Source organism: Boleophthalmus pectinirostris, unplaced genomic scaffold (genome assembly GCF_026225935.1).
Source record: "Boleophthalmus pectinirostris isolate CB_2022bp ecotype Guang Dong unplaced genomic scaffold, ASM2622593v1 HiC_scaffold_2, whole genome shotgun sequence".
Taxonomy (NCBI): domain Eukaryota; kingdom Metazoa; phylum Chordata; class Actinopteri; order Gobiiformes; family Gobiidae; genus Boleophthalmus; species Boleophthalmus pectinirostris.
This window is the reverse complement of record NW_026571152.1, coordinates 11,389,406-11,409,444: the sequence shown is the minus strand read 5'-3', so window position 1 is coordinate 11,409,444 and position 20,039 is coordinate 11,389,406. Positions and strand designations below refer to the sequence as shown.

At 38.2% G+C, this 20,039-nt stretch overlaps 2 protein-coding genes across 5 annotated transcripts in view; one reads left to right on the top strand and one right to left on the bottom strand.

The window, feature by feature from the left end:
• Nucleotides 1–4,944, bottom strand: part of LOC110168308 (transcription initiation factor TFIID subunit 4-like) — a 29,166-nt gene extending 24,222 nt beyond the window's left edge. For both annotated transcript variants that reach the window (XM_055155321.1, XM_055155322.1), the window contains exons 1-4: nt 4,594–4,944; nt 2,290–2,976; nt 1,231–1,394; nt 182–256 (exon numbers count right to left, since the gene is read on the bottom strand). In XM_055155321.1, coding sequence (XP_055011296.1) covers nt 182–256; nt 1,231–1,394; nt 2,290–2,976; nt 4,594–4,936 — 1,269 coding nt within the window. In that variant the 5' untranslated portion in view covers nt 4,937–4,944. The remainder of the gene's footprint in view (nt 1–181; nt 257–1,230; nt 1,395–2,289; nt 2,977–4,593) is intronic.
• Nucleotides 4,945–5,830: 886 nt separating this feature from the next.
• On the top strand, nt 5,831–19,759 carry lsm14aa (LSM14A mRNA processing body assembly factor a). Of its 3 annotated transcripts, XM_055155330.1 has the most exons (11): nt 5,831–6,103; nt 8,355–8,518; nt 8,882–9,020; nt 10,842–10,925; nt 12,572–12,793; nt 13,396–13,467; nt 14,605–14,790; nt 15,036–15,210; nt 15,601–15,633; nt 15,774–16,002; nt 16,534–19,759. In XM_055155330.1, exons 1-11 carry the CDS (start codon nt 5,980–5,982, stop codon nt 16,555–16,557), a joined length of 1,452 nt encoding a protein of 483 aa, XP_055011305.1. In that variant the 5' UTR covers nt 5,831–5,979; the 3' UTR covers nt 16,558–19,759. The 3 variants fall into 3 exon arrangements, with proteins under 3 accessions (XP_055011305.1, XP_055011306.1, XP_020783181.1); XM_055155331.1 differs by lacking the exon at nt 10,842–10,925; XM_020927522.2 differs by lacking the exon at nt 13,396–13,467.
• The last annotated feature ends 280 nt before the right edge of the window (nt 19,760–20,039 follow it).

The following is a 20,039-nucleotide window of genomic DNA, read 5'->3' as shown; positions in this document are numbered from 1 at the left end:
AGCAAATTCTCTCAGTAAAAGGATGTGATTTGAAGCCTTTAACTATTTTTGTGTTAAATGCCACTGATAATGTTTAGGTTAAGGAAATTAATATTGATAGACATTTATTGGTTTGTGACAGAAAAGAAAATATAAACAAACATTTTTTAAAAATCAGTATGAGGTGAAACTAAAATGGCACCTGCACTGTGCTGGAGGCTGGTTGAGTCATTCTGGTCTGAGGAGAGGCCAGTCGCACAGTGGGAGTTCCAGGAGCCTGGACAACACAAGTATTATAAATATGTTATAAGGGTGGGCCATATGTCAAGAATGTCATAAAACCATTTTCTAGATTCAAGATCCCGATTTCGATCTAACCATGTTTGAAGCATCTTTATTGACATTATTAAGAACTAAACTAAAGTCATCTACTGCTTCTGAGAGTTCACACTTCAGTGTAATTATTTAAAACCATCTGTCACTCACTCAGGGCATGATGGAGAAGTGAGCAGGAAGGGGGATAAAGCTGTGCTCAACAGAAATTGAATCATCATATGACATTATCACCAAAACGTATATGGTCACTGTGATTGATAAAAAAAAAAAAAGAAAAAAAGAAATGTATTCTGGCTTTAATTTAGCCCTGGGCAGGTTGTCTAGAACTAAACAAAAGCAGACAACTAGTAGTATCAAGATAAATAATGATGTATTTAAAATTACATTACCAAAATAGAAAGTAAGCATAGACACAAAGTGGTTCCTTCAAGCTCTGGTTGCAAGTGATTTCTATTGAAAAATCATGGCCCAACTCTCTGTAACTGCTGCTGTGCGCCTCATCATTTTGGTCTTAAGTGTTTATATTAACCTGCTCTACGCGATCCTGGTGTTTTTATTTCACTATTTTGTCCCTAAATTAAGTTATTAAAATAAATACCCGACAAATCCAGTGCCTGTTTTACCCAAGGTCGCTCCCGCTAGCATTGGTAACCGGTTGATTGACAGCCTCATTGCCAAGTGCCAGCGCCTGTAAAGATTGGTTCTTTGGTTTCACGTGCTGATTTCTTAATATGGCCTCTGGTTGCAGATTAGCCATGGTAACTGCTAGCATCGATGAGCTTCATTTGGTTGCAATCAAACATGTGACATCAGACTCCCTCAGTCCATTTCTATTCTACAGTCTATGGTTTGACATCACTTATGCAGATCCACACTCATTGCATAACAACATTTTTAGAGTGGTTAGCCTCTTACCGATGTGGGTGTGCTGACCCGTATAGTGCCCCCTGCTGCCGTAGGAGTGGCAGGTCTCTGGAGGTTGACGGTTTGATTCTGTTGAGTTTTGGCCTGAGCCTGAGCCAGGACCTGCTGAGGAACCATGACCAGCTGACCAGTCTCTGTGCGCACCAACACCATCCCTGCAATATAAGAGGAAAAATATACTTTTAGAGACTGTATTATGCATTAGCTGTTCATTCATTTATTTTTATAACTGTAGTATGAATATACATGCAGTCCGATAGTAACTGATAAAATTTGTATCAACACTAGAAGGTATCTGTACCCAAACAAAAATGTGATAAAACTAGACCTTTCACAAATATTTAGAATGGTTGTGACTTACATCATAACTAAAACAAGAGCACAAATATTAAAAGGAACTACAGTTATTTTATGTTTTTATAATTGATACTTTGCAGCTGACATCATCAACATTCCCTGGGGGTGTAATGCTAACTGTAGGCACTGCTCTGTCTGAGCTTTATTTTAAACACAGGGTCACCATAAAGAATGGACTTAGTTGAAACTACAACAGGTGAGCTGATATGTGCTGCTAAACATAAAATGACTGTCACAAAATAGCTTTTAGTCAATGGTTTTCCACCTTTTCTTATCTTTTTGTTGAAAGTCAAACCCCTAAACCAACATTATTGCTCATATTGTTCACAGGCTCCTAAAAATGTCTTGTTTAAATTGATTTAGTATTTTTTACGAGTTTACAAATTATCTTTATACTTTTTTTAACAGTGTTTGCTAATGTGGCCGTTGTGTCTCCATGGTAACTGCTGAACATTTTGCCACAGAGATACAACTACAACACCCCCAACATGATATCAATGCAGTATCAATACAATTTAATAATGGCACTACTTTGTTTCATCCAGATAGGCTCAGTAATTACACACATATTATCCATAAGCTAGGTCCACAAACCAGCATCTATGATATTTGAACTTCAATTCAGACAAATATGAGCATATTTTAGCACAATTCTGATGGACTGCCCACAACTTCCTGCATGTATTCTCTCACCTGGTGGCATAGTGAACCCCGGTGGTAGCTGGATGGTAGTTTGCTGTTGCGGCCTCACTGCTATTGGCGCTTGTGGAGCCGGGGCCCTGGTCGTGGCTGTGGTTACCCCCAGCGTAGGCCTCTGTGGCTGGACACCCGTCGCCGCCACACCAGTGCTAGCTCCTGGAGGTCTCACCACTGCTACAGCGGGCTGCGCCAATCCATTCACCGCTGGTTTTACACCTCCTGTTGCTCCTGTTTGGGCTATCTGCGTAGTCAATGGGGGCGTGTTGGCTAGGATAACGCTATTCCCAGACACAGGTTGAGGTTGGGGCATTATTTTGTTGTGGATTAGCTGGTTTGTGTGGTTCAAAACTTGAGCTGTTGATGTGTTTGGAGAGGGTGCGCTTTTCGGATCAACTCCATTTTGATTCGGGACAGGGCTTGGATGCCTCTGTAAAGCGACAGTCGGAGAAGATTGACCGGTGAATTGAGAAGCCATGATAGTAGAACCACTGACGGCGTTAATAACAGTTCCTGGTTGTTGTGTAGATGGTAGGGAGGGAGAGGAGAGGAGTTTGACTGATCCAGGGGCACCGTTTAGGCTTTGGAGGCCAGGGGAGGCTGGGGTAGGAGCCAGGGAGGAGGTAGGGACCGCAGCAGGGTGGAAGGGCGCAGGAGCAGAGGGCTGAGGGGCCACGGAAATAGCTGAAAAACACAAAATTATAATGTCAGATGAAGATATAACTGTTAGTCTTTTAGCATGGATAGCTATTGAACTTAAAGTGCATATGGAAAGTTAAACTATGCATTTCAAGAAAACATAGTTAACACCATTATATTAACAATTTTACTAAAAATTGTTCCTAGTCTTGTCATTTTTGATCAGTTTATCATTTTAGTTGGACATGGGCAACAGACAGGACATATGTAGAGGTAATTCTCTAATTGTTACCTAGCAACCATAATGTTAACAATGGCCAAAACTTGTCTAATGTACACAATAGTTATGATTTGACAAATAAAAAAATCAATGAACACATAAACACCTTTATTTAGTGGGAAAAAAAAAAGTTTAAACTGTCAAAACTATGTCTTCTTAAATCGTCTCTGTATTTTGTATAGAATTTTCCATGTTGATGACATAGACAGAGGGATTCTGTTTTAGAACTCGGCACTACTTCCTGTATTTTTGTACGTTCTCCTTTTTTTCCCCACTAACTGCTACATAACTAAAGTAAAACTATGATGAATATTGAGCACAGGTACTATCCTGCCAAATCATGTCAGAATTAAAAAAAACATGAAAACCTGTCATAGGCTTTTTCAAGGTTATATACAGAAAATATTCTCTAACCGTGTTTTGATTTCTTCTTATCCATGCATCTTATTATGTCATTAGCTTACTCAGCTTTTCAATAATATAAAACCCCCCCCAAAAAACAGTTTATACAAACTTTTTTTTTTTTATACATAAAATATGAATTTAATTTATTTACCATGCAAACAATTCATCATACTGTTTCAACTCTAAAACCCAGGTTTCTCAATTGAATTATCAATGATTAAATCATTAAATACATCAAGAATCCTTTTAAAATTTTGAAATATTTTTCTTATATATTGTTATTTTTGTTATACATTGTTATACATACTCCAATTTTAAAAGCATTTTGTAAGCAATAATAACCAGTATTTTGAAATAGCAGCACTATTTTTAGGCCTTAAATGCATTATCAATGTATTACAATCTAGTAGTACAGCAATGTTTATGCACTGACAGCTTGCACTTTAGTATCTACTCCTAGAGTTTGTCTACATTAGATTTTTGTGGTTAATTTAAATAAACTGATCAGATGCAGAACAGAAAAATTAGCTATTAATGCAAAGTTAGCTATTATACCCCGATACACATTAATAAAGTTAATGCACTGACAACAATGTGCTCTCTGACATATTTTGTAAGTCAAATTATTAAAAAAAATATATGTTTATCTATCCCCGGCTTGTGTTAAGAGAGAAAGTTTAGCTTGTGGTAGCTGATTGGAGTGTGTACAATGTGCTACTTGAGGATAGTTGGTGGAATGACAACACAGTGTACCCATCACTTATCCCGGGGCCAAACGGCACTATTATTAACACTTTAAGATAGATTTTTACGCTCTGAATCTGATTTTACAGTAGATGTTTAGCTGTTTGCAGTGGGTGTCTGGCAGAAGTGAGATCCGTGGAGCTACTTAGGGGAGAGTTCGTGCACTGTCTACGCGGGGTTCCCTCTCTTTTTCCTGCGCTGGGCTTTTCGGGACATCATCTCCGGTGTCTTACCCGAGACTCCGGCGGTTCCAGCGGCAGTAGAGGCGGCGAGCGCGCCCCCGGACGCAGCAGGCCCGTCGGCAGCAGCGGCGGACGGCTCCCGGTTTGAGCCCGCTTTCGGATGCCCTTGTTGCGGCTGCGGCGGCTGCTCCGAAGACCCCACTCGCTCTCGCACTTTCCCTGAGAACTGGCTCGCTCCGGCCGGGCCCGTCTCCCGTTTCCCGTCGGTAAATGAAGCAGCGGGAGCCTTTCTGTCGCCGAGCTGGGACTCCAGGGAGCCCACCAAGTCGCTGACCGCCTTCTCGTCCACCTCAGTGAAGAGCATGTCCTCCAGTGGGTCGGAGGCTCCCGCCATCTTTGATCTGGGACCGTTGTGCAAATCGTATTTTAGAATGTACGCATGCGCCGAGCTGCCCTGTTGTTTTCAGGCCTCAGCGGAAGGAAGCGCCAAGGCTGGATTTTCAAAATAAGAGCAAAGGAAGCCAAGATCATAAAATTCAAGAAAAGTGATACACTTTATCTTAAAAATAAAAAAGCAACTCTTTAAATGCTCAAATGATAAAATATTAAGTGAGACTGTAATGCCTTGTCCTATTGTCCCAGATGCAAGCCAACAAATTTGTAACTAATTCACTTTTGTATTAGTATGTTATGTTAATATTTATTTCAAGGTTGAAATATGGTGACTGAAGCTTCCTAGTTAGAGAATATTTACAAATATTAGCATTATGTATTATTACATAATATTATGTTTTAAAATATATTAGTATCACGTATTATTTATTTTAAAAACATAATAAACGCTCCCCCTCCCTTTTTACTGGTTGTGTTATTGCACAGAAAAACATGCATCCTTACTCAGGCTTGCATCTAAACAAACCTGACTTGTCCTGCTGGTTTCCATGAAATTATTGTTCCTTTGGTTGTAATTTTCGACTGTATGTTTTAAACTTGGCTATCTCCAGGAAGAATTTTCTGAAGTTTTCTTTTTATTTCTATTTCCATAGAATTATTCAGGCAACTTCCCACCTCCAGAAAGTTACATACTGAACCTTTAACTCAAAACAGCAAACAGACTGCATTATTAAAGCTACAAAATTACCATGATGCATATTATTTCTATTTTCTTATTTTTTATTGTGTGAATGTGAAGCAAATATGTCTTTACGTTTTTCCCCATATTATAGATCCATGTTTTTTCCCACATGCCCGGTTACTTGTTTTTCTCGTCAGATCTGGCAACCCTGTGGATGAGGTAGCCGCCGCCATGTTGTAGCGGAGAGCAACTTGTCCCGTAGAAGTGCCACAATCGCCCCAGACTGTCGGCTCCTGAGTCAGATTTACACATTTTAACACGGACTTTTCTCGTATACGGTGCCCTCGGTCCTCGCTGACACCATGAGCGGAGGAGGGACGCCTTACCTGGGCAGTAAAATCAGCCTTGTGTCGAAGGCCGAGATCCGCTACGAGGGAATCCTGTACACCATCGACACAGAAAACTCCACTGTCGCACTCGCCAAAGGTACAAGAGCTAAGCGGCTAATGCTAACTCCCAGCGACAACAACACTTTTATATACATGTTTACGGTTATTCAACGCATGTACTACACATATAAATGCTTTTACATGTGCACATAATAGTTTTGTCGTAAATGCACCATTTAGTGTGCATAAAAAACCTCCACTGTCGCACTTACTGAAGATTCGTGAGCTAAGCGGCTAATGCTCAATCCCACCAACAACAACACTTTTACACCACATTTTCCACGCATTTCATCATTTATTCAGCACTTTTACAATGCATATAACTGCCTTCTCATTTGTACATAATAGTCAAATCATATGCACATTTTAGTGCGCATAAAGGAAACAAACATAATCCATATGCTCGGCTAGCAGCTAACTTTAGCAATATCAAATCAAAGTTGTGCTACAGTTGGAAAGCAATAATGATTCATCTTATTTATTTGTGCAGTTCTAAAAAGATTAGACTTGTAGACCTAAAACCGAAGTAAACTGAACCCAAAAAGTTGTCAGACCCTAAGATAATTTCGTATACTTGTATTTTAGTTTTGGTTTCTGGGTTTTAGCCTAAGTTCAAACAAAGATGTTCTATTGCTAACGTGCTCATTTCCACTGTGCCCTATTATAGAAAGTCTTTTCTTTTTCACTACCACTTCAGATGTCTAAAGACTCCATTATAAATTATTGCAATCATTTTCTTATGGTAAGCTATTGGCTGTTTTTAGGTAGTACATTTTCCCTCAGTGAAGCAGAAGCCAGTATTCCTTTATCAATAATTAAATGGTATTTTATGCTTATAAGAAATAGCAAAGAAATCACACATGTCCACAAGTCCACAATCTTGCCGTATTTATCACACCAAAATATCTGTATTTAGCACACCAGCATATCTGCAGATTAATTTGAGACATTTGACCTGCTCCCTTCTCAGACAATAAGAATCATTTCTGATCTTAGCAAAAGCAGCAAAGTGGCTCACGCCAAGAAGCCTCTGGGTTTGATTCCCAGGTCTCTTGGGTCTTCCTGTGCTGTGAGAAGTTTGCATGTTCTTCCTGACCAAGATTATCTTAAGATCTGGCAATGACTCCCACTGCTCCTGATAGGTTTAACCCAGACACACTTGGTGGATCAAATGCAGAGGACACTTTTCCCCACAGGGACAAAGTGTGCCTTAAGGTAACATATTTAATTAGTGTTTAAAATTGGCTTTGACTCAAGTTTCTAATCAACTGATCTGATAAAGAGGTTTTAGCTGTGTTTGTTGCTGCAGGTTTAAGTCTGACGTCATTTGTGCTCTCTCCAAAGATTTACCAACAAAAGCCAAGCGCGAGTCTTTAATTATAAATAAATCTGAGCTGAAGGAACCAATCAGGAGCAGCAGTTTATGAGTGGGTTAGAGTTGGGTTTCACTGATGCCATGTTATTGTAGCAGAGGAGGGAGAGCATTATGTAACCTACAGTCAGTTGGGTCTGTGCAGAAGTGCGCTGGGGTTTTACGGGGAAAATAAAAAAGTTATACTGACTGAACTTTAGACATTTGTGAGACAGTGAGAATTACAAAAATGAACATCTCAGTATCTTTTTATTTAGTGGTCCTGTAATGATAAAAACTAATTTGGAAGGACATCTTACTCTATTTGTGTATTTGATTACAAAATAAGTTTTTTCCATTTTTATTGCTCAACTCTGCAGGTCACGTTCTTTTTTGATACTAATATTTAAATCTTGGTTTTGATTGGATATATGATGAATTGTTGGAAAAGCACTTTACTTTTACAGGTAAGATGTCTTTTGCAGTCCCATGGTCTCTAAGTCTGCTTAGAGACCACGTGGCTGCCCAATATGTATTAAATATTATTGGGCTATATTAGACTTTAGACAAACTTTATTGATGCACAAGGGAAATTATTTGGACACAGTAGCTCACACATCACAAGATAACATAATAACAAAGAGTAAAAAATATAAATTCTAAATAAATAGCAAAAAATATAGCAAGAGACAGGTGTAAAATAAGACATAATTATATAAATGTATATGTACAAGTCAAAATAAAATAGAAAAATAAGTAATGAATTATAAAATCTCTGCTATATAAACGAAAATGTTGTGTTGAAAATGTTGAATGTTGTGAAATCTGAAACCTAGCACTTACAGCCATTTATATAATCATAATAAATACAACGATTTAGTTTGTTATTTTGACCACCATCTCTCAACCACCCCCTCCTCTTTCTTTCTTTCTTTAGTGCGTTCATTTGGGACGGAGGATCGTCCAACTGATCGACCCATCCCTCCTCGAGATGATACTTTTGAGTACATCATTTTCAGAGGCAGCGACATCAAGGATCTGACTGTGTGTGAGCCGCCCAAATCTGCCTGCTCCCTGCCCCCCGACCCCGCCATCGTACAGGTAACAACAGAAGGCTTGGACCACTAGGGGGCAGGAGTTTGTGGTTCTGATTGGATTACAGTTTGAATGGACACCAATTAGTTTAATCACAAAGGTTGTAATATTTGAAGTACCATAATTTCTTCAATAAACAACAAAATCTCCTGTCTTATTCTGCATAAAAAAGTGCTAATCCTGTAGTTGAGATCTATTCAAACTGAAATGTGATTCTTGTAATAGTTTGTCAGTTGATATTTCAATCTTTTTGTCAATTATTATATACACAAGAAAAATCGCAATTAGATATTTGCCCAAATTGTTCACCCTAGTAATGTATTTTCTTTAAAATCCCTCTCTTTTTCTGTCCTCTCATTCTCTCTCCAGTCATCGATGAGCTCATCCTCTGCCCCCTCCTCCTTCCAGTCCACCTCCTACGGCCTGTTTAACCGCGCTCCTGTGCCCTCCTACAACCAGTTCACCTCCAGTCCTCTGGTGTCACCGCAATTTGGAGCTGTGGGAGTTGGTAAGGCTTTCACATATCCTGTTTCATCAAGACCTCATTCTATTTTCAACTTCTTTTTTAGAATTCCAAACAGTTACATCTACTTTGGCTCTCTTTCCTGGTTAGGGATGTCATTGTTGCTGGGTTTCAGATGATATCACAACACTCTGTAGGCCAATAATTTTCAATGCAGGGGGCAGATGAAATGAATATTATTAAATTGATTTTTGTAGGAAGAATTTTATGATTACTCCTTGTTAGTGGCACCATGAGCAAATGGTGAAATCCTGTTCTTGTCTGTTTATCTTCATTGAATTGTTATTGCTTTGCCCGGAATATTCTATGATCCATATTAAACTTAATTACATAGCATTTAATGAATCAGAAGTATTGATACTAATAGTGACTTTATGCTAGTGCTGTTCTAGCTGTGTGCCTATGGTGGAATAACAATAACTGCCAAAAAAGTCTGAAAACTAAAAAAAACTAAACAAATTAATGTAAACAACACATTTTCAGGAGCCTGTGATCAATACAAGTGTCCGTGGTCCTGTTTAGGTGTTTGATTTTCAACCAAAATGGTGAGTGTGACTAACTGAAAAACTGTTGGCTAATGCTAGCTAGCTTTTGATCAAATTTATTTGAGATAAACTTGTTTAACAGCACAAATCAGCTCATATGTTGTAACCATGTAAATCAGTTTTTTATAGTCTGACTGTATTAAAACTCAGATCAGATTAAAATCTAATTTGAGTAACAGAGCTGTAGACAGAGCAGTGCCTACATTAGCATCACATCCCCATGAAATGTTGATGACATCAGATTTAAAGTATCACTTGTTCAAAGTACTTTGTATTTTTACTGTGGGTTGGGTCTCCTCCATAGATCTAACCTGTAACTTTTTTGGTTCCATCAGAGAAACCCTACACCAGAAAAGTTACATGCTTTTATTTTAGTCATTTTTTTTTACTATACATTTACATACTATGGCTTTAAATAATGTTGCGAAAATCACTGGTACAGACACACTGCATAAAAACTGAAAACATACTTAAACTAAATATAAAGCACAAGTTCTTTTTCTACACAAAGAAAGAGGAGGACAAAAACATCCACCTTCTTTTTATGCAGTTTTTTTTTCAGATGGTATCACCATTTTCACATGTCTTTGCATCATACATGTGTCTGTGTAAAAGTTTTAGTGAAGTGCATGACATCCAAGGGTCCGGGGTCTGTCTGTGGCTCTGTTTCCACGAAGTTCATGCCACAGAATCTGAGGAGCAGCAGAGACACCTGAACAGAAGTCTCAGTCTGAGGCAGGGTTCTGTCTTCTCTACAATCAAAACTCTCTCAAACTGAAACTGCCATCCTAAAACAAGAGAATATCTTTATAGTAGTGAATTAAAACCAAATTGTCCTCTTTGCAATCTAAATGTCCCTGTGTCTCCATGGGGTCTCAGTCTGTCTAAGTTTGAGTTTTCAAACTCTTGAGAATCCATCTCGTCTTTCTTCATCCAAAAAAAAACATAGGTTATGATTCACACATTCATTTAGCCCAAAAGTATATTGTTGTATTATTGTTGCATGCTTGGGTGCTGTGATTAGCTAAAACTGATATTCCAGATTAATATTAGAGCTATTAGCTCTGTAATATCAGTCTCCTTTATACCAGGTTATCAATAACCTGCTAACCCTGTAGTTCAGACCTCTACAAACATGTTCTAAATATATGGGATTTGATCCTTGCATTAGTTCATCAGTTTAGATTTCAGGACTTCCAGGCTCTTCCTATTGACTTAAATGAGTGCTGCTTGTTTAAGGTGCCTGCTCTGCCCCCTACAGGACGCTCAGTGCCTGCTCACTCTTACAGCAGCGCCTTCGGACGCTCCTTCGACTCTCAGGCTGTGGGGGCCTTTGTAGATGAAGGTAACACGCCTTTGGGACGCGCTGTGGACTCTGGGGTCTAAGTCTGGCGTTGGGTTAGGACTCTGGTCTGGTCCTGGTTTTGTCCCTAAATGTCCTCTCAGCTTTGGCACTGTGGGTGATGCCTCTGCACTAATGACACATGATTTTTACCTCACTCACCGGATCAGTCACTCTGGGTTTTTGCTCAAATGCCTGGTATTGTTGTGTGGAATTTTAAATAGATTTTAATGGATTTCAAAGATTGCCAGAGACAAAAAAAAGGAGCACTATCACTAACATCTTTCCTTCAATAACAAGCCCTTTACAGATCTACCAGTAGTTTGATTTATTTAGGGTATGGACTGTCCTCACCAAACAAAACATTCTTTATTATGAAAAAAAAAAGTAACCCTGTAGATTAGACCAGCGTTTCCCAAACAGGGGTAAGGGGACGCCCAGATTTAATAGAGGTGGAATTGTATAGTAGCAATATACTGGATATTTGATTTAGAAACTCTGGTACATGATGTATTGAGGTACTCTGAATATGAGGGGTTGCTGAAGGCTCATTTATGCTCCACCTTTATATGTAAACTGATCTGTGCTTTCGAACCATCTCTGCTTTATACCTGCATTTATACTTCCAAATGTTTCTAATGTCAATTCTTTGTTCTTTTAAATAAACACCAGAGGGCGCTAAAAGTCAGTTAAAGAATTGACCAAAAGGATGTACTAGAGCAACAAATAAACATGGAGACAGTTTTTAGATGTGCTGAAAAATTAGGTGAGGGAAGCATTTATTTGTTTTACAGCTGTCACTTTTTAAAAAGTTTAAAAAGTTTCCATTTTTGAGCTGTGTTCACTACTGTCCCCAGCGATTAACTCATGTACAGCTCTGTTGTTAAGGTTCCACTTTCTGCAGAGATGGATCAGATTACAGGCAGAACAACAGAGAGGACGGACAGAAGGCTCCATGCATATTTTTTGAGTCAAGAACACAGCATAAATGAGTCCTTTGAGACAAAAAAGGCTGGGAATCCTTGGTTTTGACAAAACATGTTCAGAAATGCGTGGGATTCTCTCAAATATAAATGCTCCTGGACAGTTTGTTTGAACTGACTTTAAAACTGGAATCTCAAATCTAATGATGACATGTCTGTAAAGGGCTTAAACACACATGGAGAGGCTCTGATTTGTTTTCACTGAAATAAATCTTTAAATCATTTGTACAGATTCACAGTAACATTATGCATGTTTGAGAATCACGTTTGTTTTCTGTGATTTTTCAGATAATCCTGTGATTTCAGTAACATGAAATAAGAAGTGCTTATTATACATTATTATATTGTACATTTGGTTCTAACCCACTTGATCTCTCCCCCTCTCTCTTCCCTACCTGTGCCTCTCTCTGTGTCTCTCCATCTCTCCCTCCCCTCTCTTCTCCATTTTTCTGTTATCCCTTCCCCGCTTCTCCTTTTCTCCCCCTCTCTCTATCCCTCATTCTCTCTTCCTCCTTTCACCTCTCTCCTTCTCATTCTCCCCCCTCCTCCCTCCCATCTCTCTTCTTTTTTTGTACCATTCTTCCTCCTCCCATCTTCTGTCATCTTTCTTCATTGCCCTTCTCTCTCTGTTGTTGTTTACCCCCCCTCCCTCTCTCTCTCTCTCAGGTCGTACCAGTCCCTCTCTGGACCCGTTGAGGAAGAGCCCGTCTGCGGTTGACCCCTCCGTGACTTCCAGCCCTGCCTCTGGCGCTACCCCCTCGGCCCCGCCCCCGGCTCCGGGTCTGGGTCAGAGGAGTCCTGCTCACGGGAGAACAGCGCCTCCCTCTGGAACAGCTCAGAAGTCTGTTCTGCAGGACCTGGGAGGAGCCGGAGATGCCCAGAGGAGAGGTGAGACCAGAGAAACACAAAAATTTACTGACTGGCCTTTAGTTTGATGGTGCTTATTTGGTTATAAATTGGTACTCTCTGTTAGAAAGAACAAACAAATTACTATTACTTGATAACTATTTTGAACAATCTTTACATTAGATTCCACGGTCACTTGCATGCACCTTTAAATTCATCAGAAAAGTAATTTATATGGACAGTATGCAAGATTAAGCTTTTAAATTCGATAAATATGAACTGTAACCTCACAAATCAAGTAAGTCTTACAGTGACGGAGTGGTTAGAGGTTAGAAGTTCTGTTGTTGTGTCCTTAGGCAAGATACTTTACCCATGTTGCCTAGTGGTGCTGTGTGAGTGTATGAGTGGTGGTGGTGGGAGGGGACAATGGCGCAGATTGGCAGCCTCACTTCTGTCAGTCCATGTATGAGGAAATACATAAATGAGACAGTAAAAAGCAAAGAGACACATTTTGTCTGTTAAGATGCCCAGAATTTTGAGGGGCATTTCTCAAATAAAATTACATCAGTGCATAATCTCCATAAAATCTCTACCACCACTATCAGTCAGTGGTAGTTTTGTGACATGGCATGTGATTTTTACAGGAGCAGATGTTCAGAAACCCAAAGCAGAGGGCGATCAGAGCAGAGGAGAGAGAGAGGCGAAACGTCCCACAGGTTAAACTGAAACGCCTAATCTGAAATGTCTCTTCTTTAGATGGTGCATGTTTTTCTATGGACGCTGGACATCTGTGGCTCATCTCATTTTGTGTTAAAGTATGACATGTTTCTCTCATGTCAACACAGATCAGACTTGTTCTACTAACCCTGTGTTTTCCAGTCATGTGAAAGCTTTTTGTCGTTGGATTTGTCACTACTGCTGCTGTGTGCCCATGCATTTTTCTGATTGGTTAATCCGCTTGTCAGTCCTAAAATCTGTGCAGTTGAGATTAGGGCTTTATAATTAATCACAATCACAACAAAAAAGTGAAAATGTGAACTTTGAACAGAATCCAATTTTTAAAACATAAAGCACGAATCTACTCGCAGTCATAGTGTTTGTTATAAATTTTATTCCAAATCATTCAGTCCTAGTTGAAACTTGGATAATTTAATAATGGTTATCTGAAATATACAGACTGGTAAACACACACCAAAAGACGTTTCAGATAGCAGCATTCTTAAATCAAACTTGAAAAACAGATCAGTTATACACTTTGTTTGTAAATGTTTTCCATCTAGGAACAAAATAAAATCTAGTGAAAATGTGTATTTTTCAATGTACAATACAAATAGCATAACTGATTGATGCTAGTATCAGTAACTATTGGACTGTTCCTGAGTAGATTTGGAATGGTGCTGATGGTATCAGATCACTGGGTAAAGTACTATTTGTGTTAAAAATTATATTTTATTGTCTAAAAACAAAATGTATTGTCATTGCGGTATTAAAATGGGCATCAATTCTTTTCCTTAGTACTGAAATTTCCTAACAATATTAGAAAAAAATAATTTTGTTAATTTTGACTTGATTAATATATATATTTTTACTAATCAAGATTTAGTCAAATATTTAACCCTGTAATCGTTCAGCATGTTAAACAGGCATTATGGGGACTGCGGGTCAAACCATATCATTTTTGCTCACATCGCACTGTCTTGTATTTGTTAACATTGCATGAATTTCAAGGTCGACTGAAGAACATTTAAGCATCTGACCATTTTGTCTGTTTCTTGTCATGTTATACATGTCACACTTATCTAAACAGTGTGGGTAAAAATGTCTCATACCTCCCTGGTTGTTCTTTCCTGCAGCCGTAATGGGCGCTCCAGCGAACAGGCGTGGCGGTCGTGGCGGTGGTCATAGGGGCAGAGGTCGGTTTAATGTTCGCAGAGACGGACCGGTTAAATTTGAGAAGGACTTCGACTTTGAGAGCGCCAACGCACAGTTCAACAAAGAAGAGATAGACCGGGAGTTCCAGAGCAAACTCAAACTTAAAGGTACATGAGCTGCTAACAGTGCAGTAGATCTATCCCTTAAACTAGGGATGCACTCCGATACTGGTATGTGATATCGGCACTGATACAGAAAAAAATATATATATATATATAGTATTGGAATCATATCAGAACTGACAAAGCTGGATCGGTGCATCCCTACCATAAATCAATTTTCTGATATTGTTCTGGAACTTTTAAGCACAGCCCAGTTGTGTATTAAACCCAGTGTTTTGCCTTTGTCCCAGATGAGAAGAGTGACAAACCCGGGGAGAAGGCAGTGAACGGAGAGGAGAAGGCGGAGCCCGGAGCAGAGACTCCGAGTGAAACCACGGGAGAAGACGATCGCGACCCACTCGGACCAAACTGTTACTATGACAAGTCCAAGTCCTTCTTCGACAACATCTCCTGTGATGACACCAGGTACAAACACTCTCTTTAAAGATGTACTGTGGAACTCCTCTCATTGAAGCTCTGCCACCTGCTTTTCTCTATAGAGATGATGTTGCTTTGCTTGTTTATCTCCATTAAGAGAAGCAGGTGACAAGACTAGGCCAAGTTACCAATCAGTTCAATCAATCTGTTGAGAGGCGAGCTTGCTACATCAAGAATGCATGTTTTAATGAATTATTTTGCAATGTAAAAACCTGTAATTGAGTAAAGTTTGATGCCACACTGTAAAATATTCCAGACAAGGCAATAATATCTCCATAGCGACATGCATGTGGCAGGCCCTCAGTCAGGAAAGTTATTGTGCTTTTTAAAAGTCCTACAGTTTCACTTGCGAAATCATGTTTTTTTCATTCTTTTCAGGAAAGACAAGTCTGGGGGCTCTGGTTTTGGAAGGTAAATATCATGTTTCATGGCAGCTATGGCTACATAGTATATAATATAGTTGATTGCCCAATATGACTCAAATGCATTATTATTAAATCATCTCCTCGCTCCCCTTTTTCTCCACTTTTTCACTCCCTCTGTTCTCTCAGGGAGCGGCGTCAGACGTGGGCAGAGGAGAGGCGCATGAACGCTGAGACCTTCGGCATCCCACTGCGCCATGGGCGTGGCCGAGGCGGTTACCGTGGACGCGGGGGCATGGGTTTCCGCGGTAACAGGGGTCGGGGGTCATTCGGGGGCCATCCTCAGAGTGGGGGCTTCAGGGGTGGATACAGGAACAACAACCAGGCAGGACGTGAGTTCGCTGATCTGTCGTACAGGGTGAGTGAAAATAACTTATTAAATACACAAATTGTAATTTGGATTGTCTGTTGATGATGGGGTCTTAGCTGACCAAAATGTATATTAATATGTGAATGATTTTATGGGTGTTATGTAGGATTTTTATGCAGCAGAGAGAAGAGTAGACTAGTAATAGTGAAGAGAGTGACAAAGATGGACATTTGAGAATGATACAAATTTCTTTTTACTTTTCTTTTCATTACAGTTTGAGATCATATTTGATCCATATTTGAATTTGATATCTGATATTTGTACATTAGACAGTATGAAATTTAAAATTCCAAAACAAGACATGGAGTAGCTTGTTGTTTTTGTTTCCACATTGTATTGTAATAAATACATAAAAACAAGGTTAGTTTTCACCTAAATTTTTCCTTTTCTGTAACATTTGCAATCAATTCTGCTGTATGTTTGTTTCCATTTTTGTAGAACTTTTATCCAGTTGACAGAATTACATTGTTCTTTTGCCATTTTTGTATTGCTATAAAAATATTTTTTCTTTTTTTCCAGAAGGAAAATAAAGTGTCGGCGTAGTCCTGAGCATCGCTGTGGGAGACGATGAGACGATGAGGTGTACCTTTGCTTAAAAAAAACACGGAAAAAAACAAGAATAGATTTTTGGTTTCGACTTTTTGACTAAATGGAAGTTTGTAGTTGTATCTGACACCAGCACTGGGGTAGACCGCTCAAATGCAACTTAACTTTAACACACCTTACAGTGATCTCAAGTTTAATATCAGTATAATCTGTTTTGTTCAATAGAAACCCTTTTGCCCATTTCCTAAACCTCTATTTGATATTATTTTGTTAGAGTTTGGACTTCGAGCTTCACTTAAATATAAAGCTTTACTGCGGAACTTTTCCACTGGGGCGGTACACTGTCGGTAATCACTACGTCTGACGATTTTCCCTCGACTAATAAAGAGACTATGGGAAGGAACAATGTAAACCTGCACAACGTGTAACTTTTCTGGTGGGATGTCTGCCATCTGCTCTTCTCCACGGAGATGTTCTAACTTTGGCTGGAATGTTTCACAGTATGGCAGTAAACCTAGCAGTCTTACATTTATTCAGTTACAGGTGCTTTTAGTACTCTTGAATCCATTAAAAAACAAAAACGAGAATTTAAGTACATGCTCAAATCTAACAAAACCATGCTGTACCCCCGAGTGGAAATGTCATCTCTTGTCTATATATTTCTCTAATGAAACTTCAGCACCAAACCAATCCAATATTCTCAACTAACTCACCTTTACCTGTGTTTTCTAATACAGTCCAGGTTGCATTGAATCTATGTGAACTGTGTAACTTATGGCACTGTAATTTTTCACCTTTTCAGCTTTTTTGTTTAGTTGTTTTGGAAATGTGTTGTTCAAAATGCAAGTCTTGTATTGTAGAAAGCAGTTTTCAGTTCCCTGCCCAAACTGGTCAGTTAATGTTTGTTCATCTGAATGTGAAATTACCATCTAAACAGTATCTTCTTTAGAGCTTTAAAAGTAATTAATTTGAGATTTTAGTAATTGTAAAAAATTACATAACATTTTGAAACCACTAAACATGCACTATGTAGCTTTCTGGTGCTTGTCTCCATGGAGATGTGATTACTTTGCCTGAAATGTTCCGCAGTGTAGCACTAAATTTATGATGCATTGATTCAGGTTTTTTTATTGACTTGAGAAAAACTTGTAACTTGAACCTGTTAAGATATAAAAATGTAATGCCGTACTCTGGAACATTCCAGGTAAAGCAGTAGCACCTCTAAAATTTCATAGTACAGCTTTAAGGTAAAAACTGACACTTCCACCATTTAAAAGTTAAAATGATTCAGTCAATGTTAAGTTCTACTGAAAATTTAAAAGCATTTGATTGTCAAGAATTCAACCATCCTGTGCTTGTATACTCTTATTGGCATTCAATTTGTTTGCAATGGACTACTATAGTAAAAAGTACTCAAGTCTGATAATTAAAATTTCACTTGAATATAATTTTAAGTATATAAATTAGCTTAAGTAGTTGTAGTGATGAGTCATTAAGGTTTACGTGTTTAAGCCTATATGATCAGTTTAATAAACAAAAACAAAACAAAACACTACAATACAAAATTAGACCTTATCGTTTTAGATCATATTGTCCCTCCAAAAATGTAATTTTCAAAACAAATTGGGTACTTTTTCCAAGCATTTGACCAATATGTGACATTGTATTTATACATCTTAGGCAGTGTTTTGGCTAATGTTACCCCATTCATAGCATTCATACAGTAACTGCTAAAATGTATAATTCTTCAACTTAAGTAAATGCTAAAAACTGCTAGGAAAGGCTAATTTGCATAGCTATAACTGACAAAGCATTGAAAACTTGTAACTTATCTTACAAATTTGAAGTTAATTTAAAAGTATTTGGAGTAGTAGTAATATTATATTCACAATAGGGAGATGCTGTAAATGCATTCATGTACATTTATTTTAGTTTTGCAAGCTAACTAAGCTTTGGGCAAAATCCAGTATTTCATTTTCATTTTTCAATCAATACATTCTACCATAGTTAAGGTGCTGAAGTCTGCTAACAGTTCATCCAGTAGATGAAGTTCACTGCACTTTTTTAATGCTAATAATAAAATGTTAATGATATGTTGGATGGTTCGTCATTGGGAAACACAATTTTATAACACAGCTTTGAGTCTGCAACACAAGCCATAGTCTCACAAAGGGCACTTCAAAAATACACAAACTTTGGGTGCATTTTAGGAGATTTTTGAGCAATTTTTGGTTATGTTTTAATAATTTAAAGGTGCACAGTGTAACTTTTCTAATGGAGGGTTTATCAACTTCTTGTCTCCAAGGAGATGTTATTGCTTTGCCTAAAATGTTCCACTGTACGGCATTAAACTTGTCTTTCATCGGTCATTTGCAGGGCTTTTTAATGCTAAGAAGAAATTGGTCCTGTATTAATATCACCTGCTTGTCTGAAAGTAGATGCATTAATGCCATATTGATGAACATTCCTGGCAAAGCAATAGCATCTCCACAGTGACAAGAAGGTGGCACACACTTCTCTTCCAGAAAAGCAACATAGTGTAACTTTTCATTTCAATATATAACTTGCAAACCATGTAAGGGCCTAACAAGTATACAGCTAAAACGATTTACCTGTTTCAAACATACAAAAAGAAAAAACATATTTATTCAAATTATTTTGTTGGCTGCACAATTTTCAGGAATTTAAGCCACTGCCAAAACAAGCCATATTTGACCAACATAATCTGGTTAAAAACACATTCACAGATTTAACTTCTTGAATTTGGTTCTAAAAATCTTCTACCTTGCACCCAACATATTTAAATACAAAAAACTCCACCTGAAGCCACTAACCTTGACCCAAGACACTGCAAAACTCAACTCATCAAAAGTTATTGATGTCAACTTTACCTGTAGCAAATAGCTCTAGCAATACAAAGAAATGTAATATTTGACATAAAACAGTCTCTGAAATTCTTTTGGTTTTGTTAAATTTGGCAGAAAAAATATAGAAAAAGTTGTGAAGCACTTTTTTGGGGATAAATTGTGTTTTTGTTGATGTATTTCGTCCTGAGATTGTCAAAACCATTGTAATTCCTTGGAGGGTAAAAAGCCCAGAAACATATATTAAATAGTTGAGACTTTCCATTAACACGAAGCCATTTTGAAGCAACCTTTTAAAATGTACTGCTGGAATAAACAGTAGAAGACCAATGCCATCTGGGATTGTTTTTTTATTCTCAAATCAGTATTTACAGATTAAAGATGCTTTACAAAATTTTTACAGTCTTAAAAATGTGAAAAACAGAACTAGTACAGCAACAGTACAACAGTGGATGTATTTTGACCGCAAGAGCTGCTTATACAATATATCTGTACTGGTGCAAGTCACAATAGCTCAAATACACATGAAAATTTACTACATGGCCTTTTAAGAATTGAACTCTTATATATTCTAAGCACAATTGTTGTAAGGTTTGTCTAATGTGTTGTGATATT

Bases quoted from the DNA above. Each gene is read 5' to 3' on its own strand.
- lsm14aa (XM_055155330.1), top strand. From the start codon at position 5,980: ATGAGCGGAGGAGGGACGCCTTACCTGGGCAGTAAAATCAGCCTTGTG. The intron at 10,926-12,571 runs GTAACACGCCTT...TCTCTCTCTCAG, and splicing joins GGGGGCCTTTGTAGATGAAG to GTCGTACCAGTCCCTCTCTG. The intron at 16,003-16,533 runs GTGAGTGAAAAT...CTTTTTTTCCAG, and splicing joins TCGCTGATCTGTCGTACAGG to AAGGAAAATAAAGTGTCGGC.